Source organism: Dermacentor silvarum, chromosome 6 (genome assembly GCF_013339745.2).
Source record: "Dermacentor silvarum isolate Dsil-2018 chromosome 6, BIME_Dsil_1.4, whole genome shotgun sequence".
NCBI lineage: Eukaryota > Metazoa > Arthropoda > Arachnida > Ixodida > Ixodidae > Dermacentor > Dermacentor silvarum.
Genome location: NC_051159.1, coordinates 29,732,532 through 29,758,877, shown reverse-complemented (window position 1 = coordinate 29,758,877; position 26,346 = coordinate 29,732,532). Strand labels below are relative to the sequence as shown.

At 44.7% G+C, this 26,346-nt stretch overlaps 1 protein-coding gene across 2 annotated transcripts; it reads left to right on the top strand.

Moving 5' to 3' along the window:
- Window positions 1-435: 435 nt before the first annotated feature.
- On the top strand, window positions 436-18,178 carry LOC119455361 (HSPB1-associated protein 1-like). 2 transcript variants are annotated; one of them, XR_007467463.1, is made up of 8 exons: window positions 436-813; window positions 1,118-1,302; window positions 1,384-1,520; window positions 10,845-10,977; window positions 11,044-11,163; window positions 11,226-11,333; window positions 15,765-16,827; window positions 17,615-18,178. XR_007467463.1 is itself a non-coding variant. In XM_037716747.2 (7 exons), the coding sequence occupies exons 1-7, from the start codon at window positions 642-644 to the stop codon at window positions 16,065-16,067; spliced, it is 1,158 nt and encodes a 385-aa protein (XP_037572675.1). In that variant the 5' UTR covers window positions 436-641; the 3' UTR covers window positions 16,068-18,178. The 2 variants fall into 2 exon arrangements, 1 of the variants encoding a protein (XP_037572675.1); XM_037716747.2 differs by having other exon boundaries at window positions 15,765-18,178.
- The last annotated feature ends 8,168 nt before the right edge of the window (window positions 18,179-26,346 follow it).

Here is a 26,346-nt window from a genome sequence, read left to right as displayed (position 1 = left end):
GATGCGCGGTCGTTGTGGCGAAACCACACTGACCATTTTATCGATCAGCTGCAGAAAAAACTCGAGTGCCTCGTGCTACCGTGACTGCAGCGGCCGTATCAAGCCTTTAACAGAACAGCATGAATAGCAAGGCTAGTTCATCCGTGCCTCCGGCTAAAAAAAAGATCGCCAACCCACTGTAGATCAGCCGCAACAATAGTAATTTATTTCACTGCACACTGCGAAGGTGCACCAAAAGAACTTTCGTGCGCTGCACGTCGTGCATTTTACTTTTATACGGTGAAAACAGCAACACGCGATAGCTGTTTTACCGCGACGCGTAGGAAAGTTTCAGGTGACGCTGCGAACCGCGCCACTGTCGGCGGCGACATGAAGTGCGTCAAGCTCTGCCGCGGTGTGAGCGCACTACAACTCTTCTAGTACACTGTATTTTGTATGGAGTAGAAGGACGCGCTTCCATACCGCTGAGTTCTTGGACGTTTTGTTTTGCCTTTGTGGTGTTGTTAGGCCGCTGACACGTGCGGCTGTTTTGCCCCTGGCGCATGCCGACTTGTTGACGCAGAGGTCAACGTATAGTCTGCCTATCTTTATGTTTACACTGCGTTGTTGTGAAGCAGTGTGAAGCAACACTGCTCGGAGCTATGTCAGAAATAGCAACGCCGCAAGGAACCTGCCTGAAAGATTGTAAACAACCGGTCGTCTTTAGGCATGCGCTGTCTTCGTGGGAGTGCTCGTCTTGGACACTGACAGACTGGGCTACTAAAACTCAGAATGTGTCTTTGATATTCAGAGTTGGAATTAAATCTGCTACAGGTAATGCGGCACAGCGCTCAACCAAATAGGAAGTTTCGGCGACGTTAACACAGTTTACCTTCGCACCTTTTCGTGATCATGGCTCCATTGTAGGACTATTTTTGCACCGGGCTTCTGTCATTGTGTCTTGTTCTCTTCTAACTGTGTTTCATAAGTCAGCGTTGCATGAGTAGAGACAAATAGGCCTGTAATATCGCGCTAAATTCACCGTGAATGCAAAAGTTCGGTGTGCAGCTTAAAGCCTCAACTGTACGTTATACAGCAGACATTGTGGCTTTTTTTTTTTTTTTTTTCCATTTCTCAGGAGCCCCTCAATGGGAAACAGAAGGTACTCGGGCATCGGCCACAATAGGACAATTCTCGCAGTGGATTTCCGGTCACGCTGACAAACGAAGTGAGCTGGCCACTGTCGACGGGTCAAGCCAATTTGCATATTCAAGCTACAATTACATGCACAATGTGTTCAGAGATTTCCCCAGTGTGCTTGAGGTAACTTTCGAAGCATTCATTCGTTGTATTTAGTGACAGCTTGTATGCGCGCTAATGTGCACAGGTGTTTTTCTATTCCAGTCCGTGGACTGGACTTCATTTGGTTTCCCTGGCCGAAAAGGTGCTGACAGCACTTTGTGGCTTGGAAGTGAGGGTTCAGACACACCCTGTCATCAAGACACCTATGGCTACAATTTGGTCGCTCAGTTAATTGGCAAGTAAGGTTATTTCCGTGGATTCTGTTATGACTACAACAATGTACATGCAAACGAGTGTAGACTTATTCAAGCGAATGCGCTATGTCACAGCTCCAATAACTACCGAGTTGAGTCAAAATAATATATGAACAATGAACTCCTTTAAACAAACTTTTATAGGTTCCACTGGCCACATAATTTTTTATAAAAATTCCTGACATACATATAGAGTTAGCACCTTTGCCGAGAACAAAAATGCCGTTGATTGGGGGGGGTTGTGCTTCTGGTGAATAGAATTGCGAGCAAAAATGCGAACAGAATGAGAGCAAAAATGCGAACAGAATGAGAGCAAAATTAAGTGGCAATATACAGTACAAACTTTGCATGATTGAAACTTATTGGCATGCGTTATATAAAATTTAGTGCACTCGTTGATACACAGTCTTGGTTTATGTATCACAAGCAGCAGCACAAGAACACCCAAAAATGACTAAATATTGTACAGTGGAAAGACCTACAACAAAAGTGTTTCTATTTCCCTGATAAAATTTCCTGAATCAAACACGTTAGCTCGCAGTAAATTCCAATCAGCAACAGTTCTGGGGAAGAAACCTGTGCTTAAATCCTTCAGTGCGTGCAAATATAGCAGCTAGTAAGTGTCGGTGGAATTGCCTTGTTTTCATTCTAGCAGCTGGCTTAACACAATCAGGCAAATTAACATTTACCTTCCTTGCAATAATTTTGTGCAATAAAGGCTAGGCAAGCAACTTTTTGACGTGCCTCCAATATGCAAATATTATGTTGTTACATGAGTGAAGATGGCCAATCATACCTTTTATACTTTCCAAGAATAAATCTTATGGCTTTTCTCTAAACTCTTTCCAACTTTGCAATATCTTTTTTAGTGTGAGAATCCCAAATGACAGCCCCATATTCAACCTTGGACCTAACGCAAGCATTATAAGCTAACAATCTTGTACTTATAGGAGCATTTCTTAAGTTTCTCTTCAGAGCCCCAAGTTGCCTGAGCGCAGATGTACAAATGCTTGAAATATGACTAGACCATGTAAGTTTATCTGTTAGGATGACATCCAGATATTTGTAGTTGCTGACTTGGCAGACGTAATTATTATGAACGTTATAAAAAACCAGTAGATGTCTTCTTTCTTGATAAACGTAAATGTACAGTTTTCTCCATGTTTAATTGCATACCGCACGCGGCCCGCTTTGGGCTAGGAAACTAGCGCGACCCAATAGACCATAATAAAGTTTTTCCATCCATCCATCCATCCTGACACCATTCATCTATTGACTGCAAAGCTTTGTTAAGCAAAAATTGGTCGGTTCTAAGTGATATTTTTTAAGAACTGCACAATCGTCCGCAAACAATGTGACATTCACTTCCTTTAGAATTACTTGAACGAAATCAATAATATAAATTAAAAACAACAGTGGTCCTAACACATTGAGTTGCGGAACACCAGACATAACTCGTAATACATCGGAGAAGCATCCACTCACCTCAACAAACCAAATTCTGTTATGCAGATATGCTTTAATCCAATGAACAGTTCCAGATGGGAGTCCTAGACATTCCAATTTAATCAATAGCCTAGCGTGGGACACCATATCACGGTGGGGGCAGGAGGACGAGCAGGTGTGTGCGCCTGTTTTGCTTATGTGGCCCAAACTGGTCTTGCTAGCTAATGCAATAGGTCCCTAAGTGTGGCTGATCACCAAGGAGACGTATCAGAGAGAAGCAGAGGATGGTGATTGGGCTTATGGGCACCCTGCACTGTTCAGAGGGCGCTACGACGTTTTAATTTTTGACCTCAGCGTCGCCAACACTGGCCGCTATAGAGTTGATGAAAATGATACGCCATTCCAAATGATAGCAATCACTTTTCGTCGCTCGTCTGAGTGTTATGCCCTGCACATGCGCACTTTCGACGTTTTCACAACTCGAACACTCTTGTCCCGTGATAAGCGATCGAAAGTGAAACGGCGAATGTATACAGCGTCTCTCCAGTTTTGCTTCCCCCACTCGCTAGGCTGTGTGTTCTGGCGCTGCTGTCCACTCTGCAAAGCTTCAGCGCAGGATGCCTATAGGAGAAAGCTTGGAAGGAAGGAAAAAAAAAAAAAAAAAAGCAAAAGAATGGATGGTTCAGTCTTGCAACATGACGGTGAAGAGTTTGAGTAATTCAGAATGAATGTCCTTGCGACAATTGAGTTTATGTATGAACACCTGAGAGAGGGGTTTTTGATGCAGCTTATAATGCACCGGTTTAGAAAGAGCCGAAAAACCAACAAATGACGTACTGGTGTAGGGGCCGAACCAGCAGCCGGCACCATGAGAGAAAAATCAGCTTGCATTTTATTTTTCCCTTCAGCTACTGTCAATGTTTGGCAATGAACTTGGCTATAAAAAATCTACAAACTGTTTAGCTGTTCACCTATAAAACGGCGTTCAGTATTGTAATTGTGACAAAGGTGTGTCGTAACTTCCATGTTATGTTTCATGCTATGTTACCGTCACATCTATGCCACTTGAACATTTAGAATCAATTCATTCACATTGCGTGTGCCTCATAAATGTCGCATCATTCCTGTATTTGAGTGTGTTAAATTACCTTTAATTTACGTTACTTTATTCAAGTGTTTAGTGCATACTCTTACAAAAGATATATTACACATTTTCCAGGAAGCACTCCTTATTATACAAATCAGTAATTGGAAGATTTGCTCATACTGGGAAAAGTGATCTACTTCCTATAGTATCTTTACATCATCATCATCCACCTATTTTTTGTCCACTTCAGGACGAAGACCTCTCCCAGTGGTCTCCAATTACTCCTATCTTGCGCTAGCTGATTCCAACTTGCGGCTGAAAATTTCCTCATTTCATCACCTAATTTTCTGCCATCCTCTACTGCGCTACCTTTCCCTTGGCACCCACCGGTTATCCATCCTACGCATTACATGGCCTGCCCAGCTCCATATTTTCGTCTTAATGTCAACTAGAATATCGGCTATCTCCGTTTGCTCTCTTATCCACACCGCTCTCTTCCCGTCTCTTAACATTAGGCCTAACACTTTTCGTTCCATCGCTCTTTGTGCGGTCCTTAACTTGTTCTCGAGATTCTTTGTTAACCTCCAAGTTTCTGTCCCATATGTTAGCACCAGTACAGAATGCAATGATTCTACACTTTTCTTATCAACGAAAGTGGCAAGCTCTAAATCAGGATTTGGCAATGCCTGCCGTATGCACTGCAAACCATTTTTGTTCATCTGTCAATTTTTTTCTCATGATCAGGGTCCCCTGTGAGTAATTGACCTAGATAAACCTACTCCTGGTACAGACTCTAGAGGTGGACTGGCAATCATGAATCTTGTTTTCTTGCCAGGCAATTGAACATTACCTTTGTCTTCTGCACATTAATCTTCAACCCCACTCTTGCACTTTCTCGGTTAAGGTTAATTGTTGCAATTCATCTCCATTGTTGCTGAATAGAACAGTGTCATCTGCAAACCAAAGGTTGCCGAGATATTCGCCGTTGATCCTCACTCCTAAACCTTCCCAGTCTAATAACTTGAATACTTCTCCTAAGCATGCAGTGAATTGGAGAGATTGCGTCTCCTTCCTGGCCCCTTCCTTAATAGGCAATTTTCAACTTTTCTTGTGGAGAAGCAACATAGCTGTGGAATCTTTGTAGATATTTCCCAAAATATTCACATAAGCCTCCAGTACTCCTTAGTTACAAAATGCCTCCATGACTGCTGGTATCTCTACTGAATCAAATGCCTTTTCATAGTCTTATTATCAAAGCCATATAAATAGATTGATTGTACTAAGCAAATTTCTCAATAACCTAATTGATGACATGGATGTGAACCATTGTGGAATATCCATTCCTGAATCCAGACTGTTCTCTTGGTTTATTGAAGTCAACTGTTGCCCTGATTCTATTGAAAATTATCTTGCATATATTATACAATACTGAAAGCACTCTAAGGGGCCTATAATTCTTCAGTTCTTTAGTGTCTTCCTTCTTACGGATTAGTATAATGTTGGCCTTCTTCCAGCTCTCTGGTACACTTGAAGTCGTGAGACATTGCATATAAAGAGCTGAATGCATTTCAAGTATTATATCTCCTCCATCTTTGACTAAATCGACTGTTCCATCTTCTCCTGCCACTTTCCCCCGGGACGTGTCTTGCAAGGCCCTTCTAATTTCACCACTAGTTAGAGAAGGAGCTTTTGTATTCTGTACATCACTACTTCCAGTTAATGTTGCTCTAGGTACTGTACAGGTCAGTATAGAATTCTTCGTCATTGAAATTGCTGATGACAATACCTTGCTTTCACTGCATACATCTTGCCGCGTCCTATGTCAAGTTTTGTTCTGATTTCATGCTGTGGCCATTTTTTATTGCTTCGTCAATCTTTCCCACCTTATAATTTAGAATATATTTCACTTTCTTCTTGTTGATCAGCTTTGACAGTTCAGCGAATTCTGTCTTATCTCTTGAGTTACTTTCATGCCTTGTCTCTTATACTCTCCTTATCTCTTATACTTTCAAGCCTTGTCGTTTCTTTATTAGGTCCTTTGTTACCTTACCTCCCAATTTCAGAAGCGCTGCTTCTGAAATTAGCCTAGTTACGGTTTCATTAATTATTTCTATGTTATCTTCATCTTCCTGTTCTGAAGCTGCATATTTGTTTACAAGCACCAGCCCAGAATTTGTCTGTTTTTACACTTACTGCATCTAGGTTGCCCTGTTTCTTCTTGACTAATATTGTTCTTTCTATCTTCAAATTAAGGGCAATCTTAGACCTCACTAACCTATGATCACTGTACTTTACCAAGTACCTAACACTTGTACATCCTGCACTATGCTTGCATCCGCTGAGAGTATGAAATCTATTTCATTCCTTATTTCTCCATTAGGGCTTTTCCAGGTCCACTTCCTGTCGCTGCACTTCCTGAAGAAGGCATTCATTATTCGGAGTCTATTGCTTTCCGCGAATTGCACCAACATCTCCACTCTAGAATCGATGCCCTAGTTGCCAATGGCTTGTTCCCCAGCCTGTTTTTCCCCACTGTTGCATTGAAGTCGCGCATGACTACAGTATACTGAGTTTGCACCTTTCTCACTGCTAATTCAACATCTTCAAAAGACTGTTCTATTCCTTCATCATCATGACTGGAGGTTGGAGTGTAGGCTTGGGGCCATATTCTGAAACGTTCCACTTTGGCGATATTTCTTTTTCGCTTTCAGGCGCGCGCTGATTGGCTGGTTGAGCAAAATTGAATGACGTCGGGCTCAACCAGCCAATCAGCGCGCACCTGAAAGCAAAAAAGAAATATCGCCGAAGTGGAACGTTTCGGAATATGGCCCCTGTACATCTTCCATTGAGCTTCATTATGATGACTGTTACTCTCTCCTTAATGCTGCAGGATTCATCACTGTTGCCCTCTATGTCCTTATGAATTAGAAATCCTACCCTGTATTCTCTCTTACCTGGAAGAACTGCGTTGCAGAGGACGTGGCCATTAGTACTGTATAAGCCTCACCAGTTCTGACCTCGCTAAGGTCATGATATCCCAGGCGATGCCTGATAAGTCCTCAAATAAACGTTGCCCTGTTCAGTTTCCAGTGGCAGCCTGTCCGGATCCAGAGATCTTTAGCACCCTCTGCCACGTCGCAGGTCTGACCCCCGCCTCTGTCAGGTGCTCCGCAGCCGCTAGGGGCTGAGGGCCACGGGTTAATTGCACGAGTCATGAGGGACGTAGTGGCTGAGTGCTCTACTAAAGAGGCCAGTTCCTGTTATGGTGAGGGAGTGTCTTTGTTGAAACTTAGTGGGCCTTCCTAATTTGGTTGCACCTATAGCCCCACTGGCTCTCGGCATTTTTTTTGGCCGGTGCCAGAGGGCGCCACTCGAAGCCTGAAAAATGTAGTGGACTGGACGAGGATTCGTACTTATGACCTTCAGATTAGAAGCCCAGTGTTCTACCTCTGCTCCGCGCCACCACTGTATTGTCACGTGCTACGGAAGGCCTTTATAACAAAAAGTACTGCACCGGCAGAGACGAGCACTAGCCAAGAAGATTGCTAACCCAAAAACTTCTTCTCTCCTTGCCTGAATACTGGCTCGCGCTCGCCGCACCTCGTGACCTGGTGGCATTTTCCCTCTCTGAAAAAAAATGGGCATCATACTGATGCTAGTGCTAGTCGACGTAGCTAGAGGAAAAAAAGAGGGAATCAACAGGAAGTATGCACAAGTGGGGGTGAGGGAGAGAAAAAAAGAAAGTAAGTCAAAGTTAAGACGTCGCACTATCGCGTGAAATAAGGCTTGAGTCGTACAACGTGCACAATCTCCGAGTGGTGCCTTCGACGCTGGGGCGATATGGCACTATCCGGGAGAACCTCGTAGTTCACGTCACTAACGCGATGCAGCACTTTGTAGGGTCCGAAGTCGCGACTGAGCAGTTTCCCTGACAACCCCTGGCGGCGCACCCAAACTTGATCGCCTGGGTGGTATTCCACTTGGCGATGGCGAAGATTGTAGCGGCATGCATCTACACTCTGCTGTTGTGTGATGTGTAGGCGTGCCAATTGGCGAGCTTCTTCGGCGTACTGCATAAATTGCTCAGCATCAGGAGTGAGCAACGCGTCATAATCTTGTGAAAGCATCGCATCCAGCATGGTCTGAACCTCACATCTAGAAACAAGACAAAACGGCGTGAATCACATTGTCTCCTGGATGGCAGTGTTGTACGCAAATGTTACGTACAGTAGGACCTGATCCCACGTCTTGTGTTGTACATCTGCGTACATGGATAACATGTCGGCGATGGTTTTGTTCAATCGTTCCATTAAACCGTTGGTCTGCGGATGATATGCAGCGGTCTTGCGATGGCTCGTGTAGCTTAGCTTGAATACGTCGTCAATCAGCTGGGCCATGAAAGCTGTGCCTCTGTCAGTGGTCATGTACGACGGGGCTCCATGTCGAAGAACAATCTGGTCTATAAAAAAACTGGGCAACATCGGCAGCCGTAGCGCGTTGTAGAGCCCTTGTCTCGGCGGATCCGGTTAAGTAGTCTGTGGCTACTACGATCCTCTTGTTCCCGGCAGATGATAATGGAAAAGGCCCGAGTAAATCCATTCCTATTTGATCGAATGGTGACCTGGGTGGTGCGATCGGTTGCAGTAGCCCCGCGGGCTTCAGTGGTGGGGATTTGCGGTGTTGAAATTCACACCTTATGGCGTAGCGCTTTACAGATATATAAAGTTTGGGCCAGTACACCTGTCGAACTCTGGCGAGAGTTCGTGAGGAGCCTAAGTGACCAGATGTGGGCTCGTCATGGCAGGCGAGAAGAATGTCGTCGTGCATGTCAGTAGGTACGACGAGAAGGTAGGGTTTGCCGTTGCTGGTCGAGTTTTTCTTATACAAGACACCACTTCGAAGGCAGAAGGACGAGAGACTGTGAGAAAGGCGTTGAGGTATGGGAGAGTTGCGTCCTTCAAGATTTTCTATGATTGCATGGATTTCGGCATCCTCACGCTGTCGTGCGATCAAGTCCGTTGCGGTAGGGCCCCAAGAAATCCGCTGTCATCCTCAGCGTCCGGATCACAAACTTCGGTGGGTGCACGCGACAACGAATCAGCATCTTCATGCTTGTGGCCTGATCTGTATACGATGGTCAGATAGAATTCTTGCAGACGAAAGCTCCTTCGTGCAAGTCACCCAGCGGGGTCTCGTATATTGGTCAACTCTGGGAGTTAACTAACTCTGGGAGTTAACTCCCAACTAGAACTACTAGAACAACTAGAACTAACTCTGAGAGTTAGTTCTAGTTGTAAAACATAAATACCCCAGAAAGCGGATGGGAAAACGATTCCGCGGTAGCTCAATGGTGAGAGCATCGCACACGTAATGCGAAGACGTGGGTTCGTTCCCCAGCTGCGGACAGTTGTTTTTTAATCCGTTTTCATTTCCATTAATTTATCATTTCTTTAATTCAATTAGTGTGTGCAAGTAATTTACCCTATGTTGTTCTTGGTGTCAATGTTTGTTGGCTTCTTATGAGATTATATATATATATATATATATATATATATATATATATATTGTATAGTCTTATGTTTTTCCTACGTGCTTCTATTTTTTTTAACTAATTCTGTGCCGGCTCATTACTCTTTACTTCACTGATATACATATATATAGTGCAGCAATGAAAATTAATCTGAAATGGATGTAGGAATGTGGAAAAGGAAGTAACAAAGATGCATTACCACTGAACACATTCGTCAGGCTATCAATGCCAAAACTGAATTTTTAGCACAACATCAATATAATTTAATCGACCACGCATTTCCCCACTGAGTTTTCCAACTGAATGACAGCCATAAGCAGCAGTTCCTGTGAATAGATGCTTTAGTTCTTGGCCATGTTCGCCATATTTTTCAACATTCACATTACTTGGATCTGGTAACATTGGCGCCAACAACGTTATGCGGAGATTTGTACTAGGCTGATACAGATAACAAGTTGCTCATAATAATGTGACAAAGGATTAGCAGATCGCTTTCTCGACATGCTGCTAGCTCCACTCGTATCAGTATTCGACTGCAGAGCAAGCAAAACATCCACGTTTCTCACAAAAGTGTGGCCTGTGTAGTTCTCAGAGAAGCTGATTTCGGTCTGCGCTGGTTTTGAGTTGTGCGGATGTAAAGGTAGTGTGTCTGAGCCTAGCTCTTCTCTGTGTTTTCCTGTCACACAAGCGGTTCAGTTTGCATAAAAACATGGAGGTAACTTTAAATAGGCAAAGAATACTATGTTCAAACTGAAGCAGAAATGAAGAGCCCAGAGAGCTGCTTATCATGATGTCACTGTGGACATTATAACATGCATCAGGACGAAAAGTGCTAGTGCCAACATCTTGAGACAGTGTATTCAAGTACTACAAATTATAAACTTTATTGTTGGTGGAAAGCATTGCACGTAACATGACTTTGCCACTGAAACGAGTCTGGCCAATTGAAGGTTCAAGGAATCCACTGTAGAGTACTAACTTTCTGGCAAGTTCTTTCTTTCTTTCTTTCTTTCTTTCTTTATTTGTTTCCATTGCTCAAAATACAATGGCAGGGGCTAAGATAAAAGCTGCAGTGAGGCAGCTTGAGGTGCTCTTAGCCCCCGTGTTACATGATGCTTGTGTGATGTTCATTAAACAAATTGTAGCCTTATGACCAAATGTTTTGACTCAGTTAAGCAGATTTGCAGCACCACATTTGGAGCACTTGAAGATGCTGGAGTACAACTTAAACGTTTAAAATTTACAGGAAATCATGGACAATGTTTCCACCAAAGGATGGCAGCTATCTGTATCCAACCAGAATACCATTCGAGGAGTCCAGCATATTCAGCATGGTCAACTTCAGAAAAGTTGACTTCATGACGTTTCCTGAACTGCAAGTAGGCAAATATATAACACTAATCTCGAAATCAAAAAAATGTATTAAATTATGCGTGCTGTTCCAGTCAGCAAGACCTTACCATGTGGTGCTAGAACCTGGAGATGTCCTGCTTGTTCCACACCATTGGTGGCATTATGTTTCTTGTCTCACGACGGCACTCAGCATCAACACATGGATTCCTATGGTAATACGATGCATTCTGAATTCACGATGTCTTGCCAGCTGAAAACGTTCACTTGTTCATAGGACACAGACAAGGACTTCCAGCTCCTTGAAGCAGTCACACGGACTCTTGCCACTGGACTAATACCGTGCTATGAAGATGAGGCTGAGCAGTGGGTGAACATAAATGAGGCAAGCACATGTCACTAATCCTCTCTGTCTATGCTGTTTGCCTTGCCAGTGTGCTAAAAACTTGGTCACCTTACTGTTTTACTGTTGTACCAGTCTCCTTGTAGACCGTAGACATACATATATAGTATATCATCATCAGCCGATATTTATGTCCACGGCAGGACGAAGGCGATCTCCAATTACCCCCGTCTTGCACCTGCGAATTTCCTCTCCACCTAGTTTTCTGCCGTCCTCGACTGTGCTTCCATTCTCTTGGTAGCCATTATGTAACTCTAATGGTCCACCGGTTATCCATCCTACGCATTACATGGCCTGCCCAGCTCCACCTTTTCTGCTTAATGTCAACTAGAATATTGACTATCCTTATTTGTTCTCCGATCTACACCGCTCTCTTCCCGTCTCTTACCGTTAAGCCTAGCATTTTTCGTTCCATCGCTCTTTGTGCAGTCCTTAACTTGTTCTCGAGCTTCTTTGTTAACCTCCAAGTTTCTGCCCCTTATGTTAGCACCGGTAGAATGCAATGATAGTACACTTTTCTTTTCAACGACAGTGGTAATCTCCCAGTCAGAATTTGGTAATGTCTGCCGTATGCACTCCAGCCCAATTTTATTCTTCTATAAATTTCTTTCTCGTGATATATATATATATATATATATATATATATATATGTGACGCGAGCAGGAGGTTGCGGACGGAGACAAACATGGTCGCCCGAACACTGCCTTTACTCTTCATCTTTCTCTGCTTCCATGCACGGATCATCTGTGTACCGTTACATATATATATATATACAGGGTGTTTCAGCGAACACTTTCAAAAATTCTTAAAGTGTGCCTGTGGCAGATAGCCCAATTCTAATTAATCAGCTGGTCTACTCGAAGAGGCGGACATTACTTGCACAAAAAATTGACATGCATAATCGACTAATTAACAAAAACTCACTAATTAAGTTTTTAACTAATTATATGATGGCCCATATTGCAATTTACAAATTGTAGCCGTGGAGTTCGCAAGGCGGATACACTTGGAATTAATTCTCAGGATGACACCAGTATCGAGATATTAATTCCCGAACTTTGCGGAGAAATGCATTGGCGTTCCAGTTAAATTCTTTAAAAAATGTCGCTTTATGCATTGAAGCACAAAATTAACTGGAACGCCAATGCATTTCTCCGCAAAGTTCGGGAATTAATATCTCGATACTGGTGTCATCCTGAGAATTAATTCCAAGTGTATCCGCCTTGCGAACTCCACGGCTACAATTTGTAAATTGCAATATGGGCCATCAGATAATTAGTTAAAAACTTAATTAGTGAGTTTTTGTTAATTAGTCGATTATGGATGTCAATTTTTTGTGCAAGTAATGTCCGCCTCTTCGAGTAGACCAGCTCATTAACTAGAATTGGGCTATCTGCCACAGGCAACCTTAAATAAATTCTGAAAGTGTTCGCTGAAACACCCTGTATATATCAGGGTCCTTCAAGAAGAGATATGTGTCCCATGTTCACGGCAGCATTGCCTACAGGTTGGCAACATTTTTTTACAGTTACAGTTTTCTTACCATTTCCAAAGTGCCTCAGCCCCTTTTAATGTATTACTGAAAATGTATTTGATAAGTCATCTGTCGCATTTCTGAGGATGTTCGGAGGCCTGAACACTGTACGATATTAAGATATTTTGAGGATCAGTTAAGGGCATCGCCAATCTTGGGTGCCTTGTTTGGAATAGCCGTTGTAAGTCTCTCTTAAAGGCCAACTGCAACGAAATTTCTCTTTGGCTAAATTTGTTATAAATGAGTATATACAACTGAACCAATTTTGGCAAAGCCACAGAGCTAGTAACTCTAGTTTTTTTGTTAGCAGCCTTTAAACAACACCTAAGCAGACAGTGCGTGCATCTGGTGGTCTCGCTGTGATGCAAGTTCCAGCATGCCACGTCCAAGATTTTCCATCATGCCAGTGGTAGCTGTGGGTGCCAGGCGTTCGGGCTGGCTCAGGTAGCCACACCTGGAGAGCCAGACACCAATCGGAGCACACGGTAGTTTGAGCTTCTCACTCAGGGAGAGAGCTCGTCGTGGCACCCCGCGGCGGTTGCGGTATCAGCACTACGCAGTAGTGCGGCCTCCGAGACTGCAGAGGCCGTGCCGAGGAGCCATGCAGTAAGTCATGCCTCACTTCCAGCAAGTGGTAATGGTGGTTTTTGTATTTCAGTATCAAAAACAACTATTTGTGCCAGCTTCTTGTAATGCTCCCATTCGTATTTCTTACGTCAAATTTTGCACGGAGGCTCCTCTGTATCTACATATCTTAAACAAGGCTTTTTACGCAGTCCAAAATTTCGTTGCAGTTGGCCTTTAGTGGTGGAAACAGCTCTGACCATTGCTTTACTTCTTGCCAATTGTCACTTTCACAGAGAGCTTACTGTCATCATGTTATTACTCTCTTGCAAGAAATGCTCGCTCTATATGAAACTTCAAAAAGCATTGTCAATTTAATTGCAAAATAGTATGCATCTCTTATCAACTTGCACATGTGATGGGAGAAGTGCTGTGAAATCTCTAATTTATGAAAGCACCAGCAATTGCTCTGGAATGTGCAGTGATGCATGGATTATATTGCAGACGGGCTTGAGCAGCATAATTCGATTTCATTGACTACCGATTGTGTTCACAGCTATTGTTATCACTTATGCATTGTTTACTCTTTCTGCGTGCATGTTCATCTAATAAAGAGTTAGTAGATTCTTTATTTACTCTTAGTGGTACTGCTTGTGCCTCGTCACCATCACGGCCTAGTGAGACTGTATCCTCAGAATGTAATTACATGTATCGTCCGAGCATCCATTACTTTATTTCCTAGCTATAAAGGTATGCTTCTTTTCATAAAAATGGTGGATTTGGCGAGTTCGTACTGCATTATTATAACTGAAACACAAACTAAGAAGTGACAGCATGGAACACGGCATTGAACTCCTTCAGTGTCTCCTTCTGTTTGTCGCTGTGTGTTTTTGCTTTTAGTATAAGTTAAGAAAAATCTTCATGGCACTTGCTTGCTTGAAATTTAGAAAATGCTATCAGGTGCACAAATGTTGAGCAGTTAAAATGTAAAACATGTAAAATGCAGAAATTCTTTGGAGATGACTACTGGATCGATTTGAATCAAATTTGTTGCATTTAAGAGAAAAAGTTAAATTCTAGCAACCCTAGAAATACAATTTTAATGTAAGACCTCATATTTAAAAAAAAATTGTCGAAAATTAGAAAGCTTGAAAAAAATAAAGCATGAAGTTTAAAAATCAGTAACTGCACCAAAAAGAGATATTGTTGTTCTGTAAACTGCATCCATTAGATTATCTAAAGCGCACGAATTAGATAATGTCACATGGTGTGGCACAGCGAGGGGACTGAAGAAAGAAGAGAACGAGGTTCATCTCGGCATCGCGCGTCGACGCTTACGCTTGCCTGGATTCCTATTCAGCGTGTTTTCTATAACAGGGTATACGCAACAATATCATAGCTTACAGCTTACACGATATTGTTACAGTGTTTACAAGGTTTTTGCAAAAGTCCTGCTCACATATCGGTGGCATATTACAGAGTGGTGCATAAAATGTCAATTTAGTCCCCTTTAAATGTATTAGGTACAGTTTACATAGGTCATAAACTTGATGCCTAATTTTTTTTTTTGAATATTTCAAAAACTTTTCTGAGGAACTGATGGTCTAATAAAAAAAAGTCTACTACCTACAGTTACTAATTTTAAATTTCTCTTTAAATGCAACCAACCTCTTCAAAATCAGTGCAGTGGTTGCCAGGAAAAGTGTTTTCTCCACTCCTATGTATTTAGGTAGGAGCTCCTGAGATAAACGTTCCTGTTGAAGGGACACTAAAGGAAAAAATGTTGAGCTAGACCAATAGATTATTCGTCTGTAATTCTATCATTGTTTTCTGTGTGCCAATATACCGCTTTGTTGTTTAGAAAATGACCACTGAAGATCCCACTACTGGTCCTCAATTTAAATCGCCTTGCACTGAAACGATGCGTTGACGTAATGTGGTAGATGACTTCCCTCTATGGCACTGTCAGTGAATCAGCTATTGCTGACGTCACGTGAAAGGAAGAGTACTAGTCCACAACAGGTGGTGTCACTCCAATTTTCCATTTTCGTCATTTTCTCGCTTACAGAAGCTCTGTTCTCACTATGAATGTTGAATTTGTTGCTATAGAAGCCTAATTTTTCAATCTAGTTCGACTTAATATCTTCCTTCGGTGTCCCTTTAAAGTTATTCCTTAGCCCTCCACTACGGCATCGCTCGTAGTTCCTGTGAGGGTATAAAATGCCATTCGATCCATCCATTCATCAATCAGTGCGTGTGTGCCCTCTGAGGGGATAATGGCTCCAATAGCACAGGCCTGAACCTTTGTTTTGCAGGAACTAACATCACCTGAACAAAACTTGGCCTACCTGGAGAGACTTCTACAGTCTCATTGTCCGGAGGATGTCGCACCATGCTGTGCATTACCCGTAACAGAACTTCCATTCACATATGTCTCACATTTCAACTGGGAAGAGTACGCAAGTAAAACTGGCTCCACACTGGTACACAAGTGCCACTCGGACAAAAGACAAGCTGCTGGCAGAGATAGAATTTCATCGAGACGTATAATCAGCTGTTTTCTTGATCCATCTGTGGCAGAAGTTATTTCAAAAAGGCTCAAAGAACTTGTTAAATAAAATTATCTCTGCCTATAAATAAACCGAGATGACCAAATCAAATTGAACAATTCTTTACACTCCATTGATGCATGGTCTGCAAGGTGGGGCTTAAGAATAAACACTTCTAAAACAGCTTCCATTACATTTAGCAACAAAAAGAAGCCCCTTGACTTTACTTACTCTTTAGGTAACGTTACCATCACGAGAACTCACAAAGGTAAATATTTAGGCATCACACTTACGAGTAACTTCAATTGGGAACCGCATGTTGAAAATTTCTGTCGGGGTGCACTGCAGAAATTGACGTTTTTGAAAAGAAAACTGCGTAATACCCCTCCTGCAGTAAAACTACATGCATACAATGCGCTAGTACGACCAAAATTGGAGTATGCATCTGTTATTTTGACCCCTTGCCAACAATACTTGATTAATGAAGTCGAAAGAGTACAGAATTTATCTTGGCGTTTTATTTATTCTGTTTACTCGCGACACTCCAGTGTCAGCAACTTGCGTAATAAGGCCAACCTACAAAAACTTGAGCGGCGCAGGATCATATCTAGATTAACATTAATTTACCAACTTTATCATGGGAATGTTATCTTCAGGATCCTTTCAAACGATCAGAGAGAACGCATCACAGTAGAATGATTAGACAACCAGTCACCCACATTAATGTTCACAAGTTCTCTTTATTTCCTTGCGTGATTTATTATTGAAATACGTTATCTGAGGAGGCAGTGAATTCCGTCTCGTTGGAATCATTTGTTCAATGTATTATGTTGAATTCCAATGGCGGAGTCAGAGCAAGTTTTTCTGCTCGTTTCGGAGCAAGTTTGTTCCAATGACAGAGTGAGGGCGGGAGTAAAGTGTTCCAATGAGAGAGTCGGAGTGGATTCAGAGCGGGAGTCATTCCGTGGAGCAGGAAAAGATGCTCCGCCAAAATAGGCGGAGTGGACCGGAACTCTGCGTGACGCATTTCCTTTACAACGTTTGTCTGCTGGGGGGCGCCACCTGTCGCGACTCGCGACTCGGATAGTTTGGCAAAGCGTGCGGCATTGCTTCTGCTACTCTACAGCGACAGCTCCGAGTCGGAAAGCTCAAGTTCCGACACGAGCGATTTCTCGGAGAGTAACAGCGACGCTGAAAGTGCCACTTACGAGCGGGAATTTGATAGGATGCTCCGCATTCCCGCAATGAGGCCCAAAGTAGTCGGCTAGACGCCTACCATGTTTGTCCGCATACTGTGTGCACACCATAGCAGACAAAATCTGCTGCGCACTTGGCGAGATATCCATTCCGCACTTTTAAGCAGCAGGTGAACGGCGCGGTATAGACAAGTGACCGGTGCGGTGGTGCTGTGAGCAAACAGCGGAAGGGAATGGCAACACGCAAGGTATCCTGGGTAACTTAGCGCCCGAAGGATAGAACTTCCGCTTCCGCCTTGCTCCGGCGGCGCAGGTTGTGTTCCACTCGCGGATTTGGAGGCGTTGCTCTGCGCCAGAGTCGAGTGCTCGCTCGCGGAGTCCGTTGGCTGCTCCGGCTCCACCATTGGAATTCAACATTAGTAATATCAACTTTTGTTGAAATTCGAGTCCATTAGTGGAGTACACCTTGAGTTGATGATATTTCCTTGTTCGAGCATTCATTTATGTCATCTATGTCCATTGGATTGCCATGTTTTTCCATTTTTGTATGTATTATATTTTTGCAACTATGTCAAGTAATTCATTTAAATTTACTTCGCTTGTTTGTATCCTAAGTATCCACTCCTGCATAGGCCCGAGAAGGGCCTGCAGTATCCGTAAACAAAGAAATATAAAGCTAGAGTTACACATGAACCTTATTGCAGTGATGACCTGTGTATGGCAGCCAGCTCCACAGTGTGAAATAGTGTTTGCAACAATTCATACATAGTTTTTTCTGTTTATTTGTTATAACATTTTTGTCATCTTTTGCAGCTAAAGGAAAGAAAATCTCTTGTGATAGACGCGAAATCGCCCGCACAGTGGTAAAGGTGGACATAACTTGCATGACAAACCACAGTAATCAGTTAGCCAATTAACAATCACAAATTAACATTGTTGCCATGTTTAAATCCTACATTTACATTGCATAATAAAAGTTGCTGATTCTCTAAGGTGTTTCTTGAAAAATTATTCGCGCGGGATTGTTCGTCAAGATATCTGCACCCAAGTATTAGAGAGGTTTAGCTTGTCCGGTAATTGGGTAAATGCGGGCGGACCGTGCGTTGGGGCGTTTTACCGGAACCGTAAACGTGAGCGGCCTGTATGGTGCTGCCACCTGGTGGCACAGAAACCGAACAGACAAAAAACAGCTAATTTTGCATTAACTATGTGTATTCTACTTCTATGCTGGTGTAAATTTTCGGCAGCAACACAATTACGCCACTGTCGAACATTTACACCAGCAGCGAAGTAGAATACAATTGGTTATTGCAATATTAGCTGTTTTTTGTCTGCTTGATTTCTGTGCCACCAGGTGGCAGCACCATACAGGCCGCTCATGTTTATGGTTCCAGCAAAACGCCCTAACACCCGGTCCCTTCGCGTTTACCCGATTACCGAACAAGCTAAACCTCTCTATTGTCCCTTGGAGTACAACTGTGATTATTTTTAATTAATATGACACTCCATTATTGAAGGAAACATACCTGTCAGGTTTAGTGCAACGCCTTGTACACCGCAATTGTGAAGCTTAGATATTAGTACATCATGATCTCATGCTTCTTCATGTTCAGCAGTACCTGCTCAGTAGACAAATTTTTCTGGACCCAGTCAAAAAAACCCATTAAGTCCAGTTGGATTTTTCAATGGGACCCAACTGGTTCCAATTGGACATCATTGGAGGTCCAAGTTCCAATTGGGCTTTTTGAGAAGTTGAGTTCGTTCCAATTGGGCATCATGCGAAGTCCAGTTGGACATCACTGGAGCTTGGTATACCAATTGGCCCCAACTGGACCCAATTGGAAGTCACTGTAATCTCGCGATACAACGGAACAGTTGATTATAATAATAGCACAATTATAATGTTAGTTTTAAAGTAAAAGATCTTTGTATTTTGGTGTGATCAATGGAGAGAAGCATTTAGCTTTCTGTCAAGTTAAAAATCTAACTTGAAATTTTACCATTTTCTCATGAATCACTGGCACCACTTGGTCACCCAAATTTTGCTCACATATATAGCACCTGACATGCATCTCTCATAGTGAAGTGGTGAGTGTAGGATACGTCAATTAAGAGAATTGCAGTAGTGTATTCATGTATGATATATGCTTCTCGAAAGGAGTTTCAAGTGTATGTGTGTCATGTCAAGGTTAGGGACCATGTAGGCTTTTTTTTTTCGTTCCTTTGTTTTTCATGTTGGTCCCAGCGAGTCCAATTCAGGGACCAATTAGGTCCAATTGTGTTCAAAAAACCGATTGGTCCAATAGGACCTGTTGGATATTTCCAATAGGTGTCCCAAAACACAATTGGAAATATCTAATTGGTTCTAATTCGAAATTTCCAACTGGTTTGAGCAAATTTTTTTGGCTAGGGAACCCATACTACGGGTGAGACAAAATGTTACACTTCTCAAGAAAAATTGTTGAACAATGTCTAGTAATGGTAGTTGGCCCATAGTTATTTACAGTTCCATCACCACCCCCTTTTACCACTCGACATGTACCAACTATCTAAAGATCCTCTGGAAACGCTCCAGACTCCAGCATGCAATTAATAATATGAGCTAAAAGCTTTCAAATAATATCTCAAATATGCTTAATAGGTTTTGCTTTAATGCAATCGTACCAGCAGCTGTATGGTTATTTAGTTTTTTTTCATTATTCGTTGCACTTCAAGGTAGGTTTTCAGAGATTGGGCAATAAAATTCCAGACACTATGTCTCTTAAGGACAAATATATATACCGTATAGACCTACGTGAGGGCCGCACTTGTTTGAGGGCTGCACCCCCAACTTGACAACCCAAAATTTGGGGGAAAAAATATTTCCAACGCAGACACAATCGCGTTTGGTGCCCCGACGCCGTCAGTGCGCATTGGTGAATTTTCGTGTGCTGCGTATTTCCACGTGCCGCTACTAGATGGCAAGAGCTGTGCATTGACCTCTGATGCAGCGGTACATCCGGAGATCTGGGGTGTGCTCAAGTCAAGGTTGCGCCGGCACCATTTTGACCAAAAGACTCGGTCCCATGTAAGGGCCGCACCTCGTCGAAATTGAGGAAAAAAAGTGCGGCCCTTACATAAGTCTATATGGTATAGCCCGATCACTTACCAGTGGAAGCTGTACATTCTCCAGAACTGCACCGCAGCTGGTTGGCAGTTCTACAGCACAGTTGAAAGCTGACTTTTATTTTCATTTACGGCGTCTTCCCGAATAATATTGTTTAGAAGGGCTCAAAATGTATTCAGTATTTGTAAGGTAACATCCTGCTAAGAGCCCAATTCATTCATACTTTACTGTTCTTTCTTGCAATGGGCACAAAACGAGAAACAGGAGAGTGATCACTGATAAGTGATTACAAAATACCAGCAGATTTCATTGGCAGATGAATGTTTGTGATACATATGCCCAACAGTGTTGCAGTTTCACTCCTTATGTGAATGGTTGATAAGGCAAGGTTTGTACATGCATAAGACTGGAATATGCCATCAAGTTCTCTTGCATGTGTATCATTATTAAGCTTATTAGTATTGTGAAGAAGAATAAGCGCCTCTGTCCAGCGGCATCGCCAACGCTCGGCCCGTTTTGCTCGCACTGTTGGTCGCTGGTGTCTTTGGAGACGGTGCTTCACGCTGCCTCGCCGTTCTTGGAACTCATAGCATCCTTGAAGGACACCGCCAATAAGCCTCTTCTCAATTGGTGGAGGTTGCTGGATTTTCCCCATTGCTTGCACCCTGGAGCTTCGAACACGAACGCTTCCGCCCATCATGACCGACAACACCGACCCGCCGGCGCCTGCACCCCATCTGCACCGGGGTTCCTCGGCAACGTGATCCGAAGGTCTTCAGTGGTACAGATGAAACGGACGTGGAGGACTGGTTTACGTCGTATGAACGAGTGAGCGCGCATAACAAGTGGGACGATGTCGCGAAGTTGACTAACGTCATATTTTATCTTACTGGCGTTGCCCAACTCTGGTTTCATAACCACGAAGTCGACATCCCGACATGGTCAACTTTCAAGATGTCTTTCACTCAAGTGTTTGGTCGACCTGCTGTGCGCAAACTACGCGCTGAACAGCGCTTGTGAGCCCGTGCACAGCAGACTGGTGAAAATTTCACTAGCTACATTAAAGACGTCGTCGACCTTGTAAACGTGCCAACGCCGCCATGCCCGAAGCTGATAAAGTTCAGCACATCCTCAAAGGCATCGATGACGGCGCATTCCAGATGCTTTTGGCCAGGTATCCGCGCACCGTTTCTGAAGTAGTCACATTATGCCAGAGCTACGAAGAGTTGGAGAAGCAACGCACCCTGACTCGGCAGCCTCTGTCGACCGCCGACTCGCTAGCGAGTCTGGTTGCCATTTCCGACCACTCTCCACTGCTTCAGCAGATTCAAGACTTCGTGCGCGACGAGGTTGCCCGTCAACTTTCCTTGGTCCCCTTCACTCAGAAGCCGTCCTGTCGTCTGCTTTTGACGCTCCGTACTGTCATTGCCGAAGAGGTCGCACAAGCTGTTCCCGTCGCTCACCACCAGCCACATGTAGCCGCGCCTCTTCCCTATACGCAGACAGTGCAGCCTGTCGCCGCGCCTCTTACGTATGCGCAGGCAGCGCAGCCTGTTGCCGTGCCTCTTATGTATGCACAGGCAGTGCAGCCTGTTGTCGTGCCTCCTACCTATGCATAGGTAGTGCATAGGCCTCCCCAGCCGCCTTTCTCGATCCTGCAACAGTCTGTATCACCCGCCGCTCCTACTGCTTCTTGGGCAGGGCCGAGAGCCAGAAATCCATGGCGGACGCCTGACAATCGTCCCATCTGTTACGCCTGCTGCACGCCTGGACACGTCGCTCGCTATTGCCGCCGTCGCCTTCCAACTCCCGACGCCGCTGCCTGGCCGTTCCAGTATGGCAGTCAGCGCATGCGCCAATCAGCCCCGGGTCCCTCCCAGCGGTACATTTCTTCTGACCTCCCTGAATTTCCGTCCCGCCGATCTCCATCTCCTCGTCGACGATCGCTCTCCCCAATGCGTCGCCGACGCGCACCCTCCGACCAGGAAAAAATAAGCGCCGCAGTTCGCGAGGCAAGAACTGCGCCATCTTCGAACTGCCCAAGTCCTTGCTCTTCTCCTGCTAACATGGTCGCAATATCTCTCGAATGTATTTCTACTTTTGCGCTTGTGGACACCGGCGCCGCCGTTTCTGTTATAGCCGCCAAACTCTGCCATTCGCTGTGCAAGGTGACCACGCCGCTGTCTCGACTGTCGCTTCACACAGCAAGCACGCAGCACGTGACACCTCTCGCAGCCTGTACTGCCCGTGTGCTTTTACAAAGCGTTTTGTACATTGTCGAGTTTATTGTTCTTTCTGCCTGCTCACATGACGTCATCCTCGGGTGGGACTTCTTGTCCCGTCATAATGCCGTCATCGACTGCGCACAAGCTGAAGTTGACATTTCGTCGCTGTGTGACGCACCATCCCACGACGCCTAAACTGGTCGTGCGTGCGGACACCGACATTCCACCTGGCTCCTTTGCCCTTGTCCCAGTTGTCTGCTATGCCGTCTGCGATGCCGTCACTGATGCGACGGTCTTCTTTACGCCAGCTGACATCTTTATGAGTCGCAAAGCTGTTCCACTGCCTTTTGCAATGCCTGACATCGCCGCTGGCATCAGCAATATTTTTTTGTACAATACACTTTCTGCGTTGGTTACGTTGCTTGTCGGCGAATCTCTCGGCCGCGTGGAACAGCTTGACTCTTCGTTCTTTGTTACCGTGCCAGACGAATCTTTCCGTCTTGACTCGAACAAACTCCTCGCCCTTTCAACGCTTGATGAGTCGTCGAGTGACATGTTTTTCTGTTCCATCGCCACTACACTAACCCCTGCCGAACGCTCCGAGCTTCATTCAGCTTCTACACCACTTCAGAGATTCCTTCGATGTGTCTCAGCCGCAATTGGGCCGAACGTCGGAAGTGCAGCACTACATTGACACCGGCTTACACCAGCCGTTGCGTCAACGACCGTACCGCGTCTCCGAGCGTCGCGCCATCAACGCTGCCCACACTGCCTCACCATTATTGGAACTCGTAGCGTTCTTGAAGGACACCGCCAATAAATCTCTTCTCAGTATTTATACCTCCCATTATTACAGATGCAGAATTTCTTTTTTAATTCGCTTGCCGGAAGGTGGTATTTTAAAAAACCACAGCAGCTCTAATTGTCTTTAAACAGACAGTTAAGTATTCAACATCATCATCAATAAAAAAATTTCTGATAAAGCTTCTTGGTAAGACTGTCCTGATACGTACATAGCCACACCACCACTACGACCATTAACGTGAAAGCAACGATGGTAATTGTACCCGCGAAAGTGTGGAAGGTTATCATCTATAGTTAGCCATGTTTCAGTAAACAGTAAACATTGAATGAACCTTTATATACATATTATAAAATAATTTATGTAAGGCATCTTTGTTAGACACTTCTGGCATTGAGGTGAATGAGGGATGCTTGCTTATTAAGGTTTAAGTCTAAAATGTTTCATTAAAGAAATTATAGACGAAGTATTTGGTAGTCATAGTACATCAAGAAAGACATAATTGCCACGAAAAGAATGCATGCAAAAAACAAACTGATGATAGCCACCCATGTTGTCATCATTGTTTTCCATTCATGTGTGTCGTTTATGTGCAATATTTTAGCGGCAATTATGTCTTACGGCAAGTACCAACTAAGCCAACAAAAAGTCCTTATGAAGAGAGCATTATGCAGGTGGGAGGAGCCTATAACCTACACGCAGAACGCACTGTGTTTTATGTCATTTTTTGCAATGTCCTCCATAGTGTAGACGCGTAGCACGGGCAGCATCTCATCTTTGAGCAAATACCTTGCCACCCACTGTCCATACAAATTTCCAATTAACCTCATTTGCTCCCAACATCTGCTGTTTTTGCCTTGTCAGATTATTAACATAAACAGGGCAATAAACATCTAAGCCTAGTATTTTGGTTTCAAGCTTTGTTTTAGTTGATTTGGAGAGAGAGAGAAAGAAACGTTTATTGTTGAAACAGTGTCCCGAGCGAGGCCCGGTATCACCCTCAGGTGAGAAGATTCCTTAGTCCAGGAACCCTCTGGCTTCGACTGCTCTCTTGGCCCTGGCGACGAGTTGTCGTTGGTCTTCCAGGTCTCCAAGGGCGAGCTTGGCCTCCCACGTTTCGACTAGGTGGTCTTCGTTTGTTTGTGGTGCTCAGTTCGCGTCAATTTCCGGCTGCACTTCGCTGTCTTCATGCCACGGGCATTCCAGGAGCAAGTGTGCCAGGGTGTCGGGAACGTTGCAGAGAGGGCAGAGGTAGCCGTGGAGCGTCAGGTAGAGGCGGTGCATTATAGTTCCGCGAGTGCACGTATTGCTTTGTAGGCGTCTGAGGACCACACTTTCTTCTTTGCCGACGTTTGGGTGCGGTGGAGGGTACACGCGGCGTTCGAGCCTGTCGTGTTGCAATATCGCCGAATAGTTGTTGGGTATGGCTTCCGCCTCTTATGCCGCGGGTCGGAGAGCATGTGGGGAGAGGGGAGCCCAGCCCGGCTGACGTGCTCACGAGCAGCGGTGTGGGCCGCTTCGTTCCCCTCTAGTCCCTCATGTCCGAGTACCCACGTTACGCAGGTGTACGGGAGCGGAGTGCTACGTCGTTTTAGTATCTTGAGTGCATCAGCCGAGATGCGGCCCCTCGAGAAGTTTCTACAGGCGGCCTGAGAGTCGGTGAAAATGACTGCTGCGTCTGTGCATGTGGTGGTCGAATGAGCGATTGACGCTTCTTCCGCCGTTTCCGGGTTGCGTGCGTTGACGGTTGCCGATGCTAATTCGCGGCCTCGGGAGTCTACGACGCTGAGAGCGTACGCGTTTCGATGTGGATACTTGGCCGCGTCTGTGTAGCGGGCGTCCGGGTCTTGCTTGAATCTTTATTTGATGGCGTTGGCTCTAGTTTGCCTTCTACTCTTGTGGTATATGGGATGCATGTTACGCGGGATGGGTGCGATGCAGAGGGACTCTCGAACGTCTGATGGGATTCGTTCTTTCTTGTCCGTGTCTGCGACATATCTCTCGGTGTAGTTCAGGTGTCGGAGTACTGATCTCCCGGTGGGTGTGAGCGTGAGTCGTTCCAGTTGGCTGGTCTTGTGTGCTTCGGCGAGCTCTTGCCACGTGTTGTGGATGCCCATCTTAAGGAGACATGTACTAGAGGCCATAGGGGGGAGTCCCAGGGCGACTTTGATTGCCTTCCTTATCATGATATTTATCTTTTCTATTTCTGCATTCTTTAAAGCCAGGTACGGCATGCCGTATGTGATGCGACTGGTGAGCAGTGCTTGCATTATTCTTAGCGTCTCTTGCTCCTTGAGGCCGCTTCTTTGGCTTGAGATCCTCTTGACGATGTGTGTGAGTTGCGAAAGGGTGCGTTGTAATCTTGGTAGGCTGGCCGCTCCGGATCCGTCCTTGTGAATGAGGAGTCCCAGTATTCGTAGCGTATCGACTTTTGGGATTGGCGTCCCATTGAGGGTGATGCAGGGGTCGGGCTCTTCGTAGCTGGGTGGCCTGCCTCTTGTTCTTGCTTTCAGGACGAGTTGCTCAGACTTTTCAGGGGTGCAGCGGAGGCCACAATTTTGGAGATAGCTTTTGATGGTGTTTACGGCTTCTTGTAGGGCGCTTTCTTGCCTTCCAATGTTTGCAGCTCTGGTCCAGAGCGTGATGTCATCAGCGTACATCGCGTGACGCAGATCTGGTCTCGAGAAGTTTGGGTAACTTCATAATAGCCACGTTGAAGAGTAGCGGTGAGATGACCGACCCTTGCGGGGTGCCTCTGTTTGGAAGTTGGAAGCTTTCGCTGCGGATGTTACAGATCCTCACGGTTGCCGTGTGGTCGGTCAGAAAGTTTCTGACGTACGCGTAGGTCCTAGTGCCGCAGCTGGTGCCTTCGAGGTTGTTTAGGATCGCGTCGTGGCTGACGTTATCAAAGGCTGCCTTGACGTCTACTGCCAGTATGCAGTACTTGCTTCGATTGTTAAGGTGATCGAGCAGGCCTTCTTTCAGTTGTAAGAGTACGTCCTGCGTTGAAAGGTGCTGC

Coding starts and splice junctions, on each gene's coding strand:
- LOC119455361 (XM_037716747.2), top strand. CDS start 642: ATGTCAGAAATAGCAACGCCGCAAGGAACCTGCCTGAAAGATTGTAAA. Junction 1,303..1,383: donor ATTTCCCCAGTGTGCTTGAG/GTAACTTTCGAA, acceptor TTTCTATTCCAG/TCCGTGGACTGGACTTCATT. Junction 11,164..11,225: donor TCAACACATGGATTCCTATG/GTAATACGATGC, acceptor ACTTGTTCATAG/GACACAGACAAGGACTTCCA.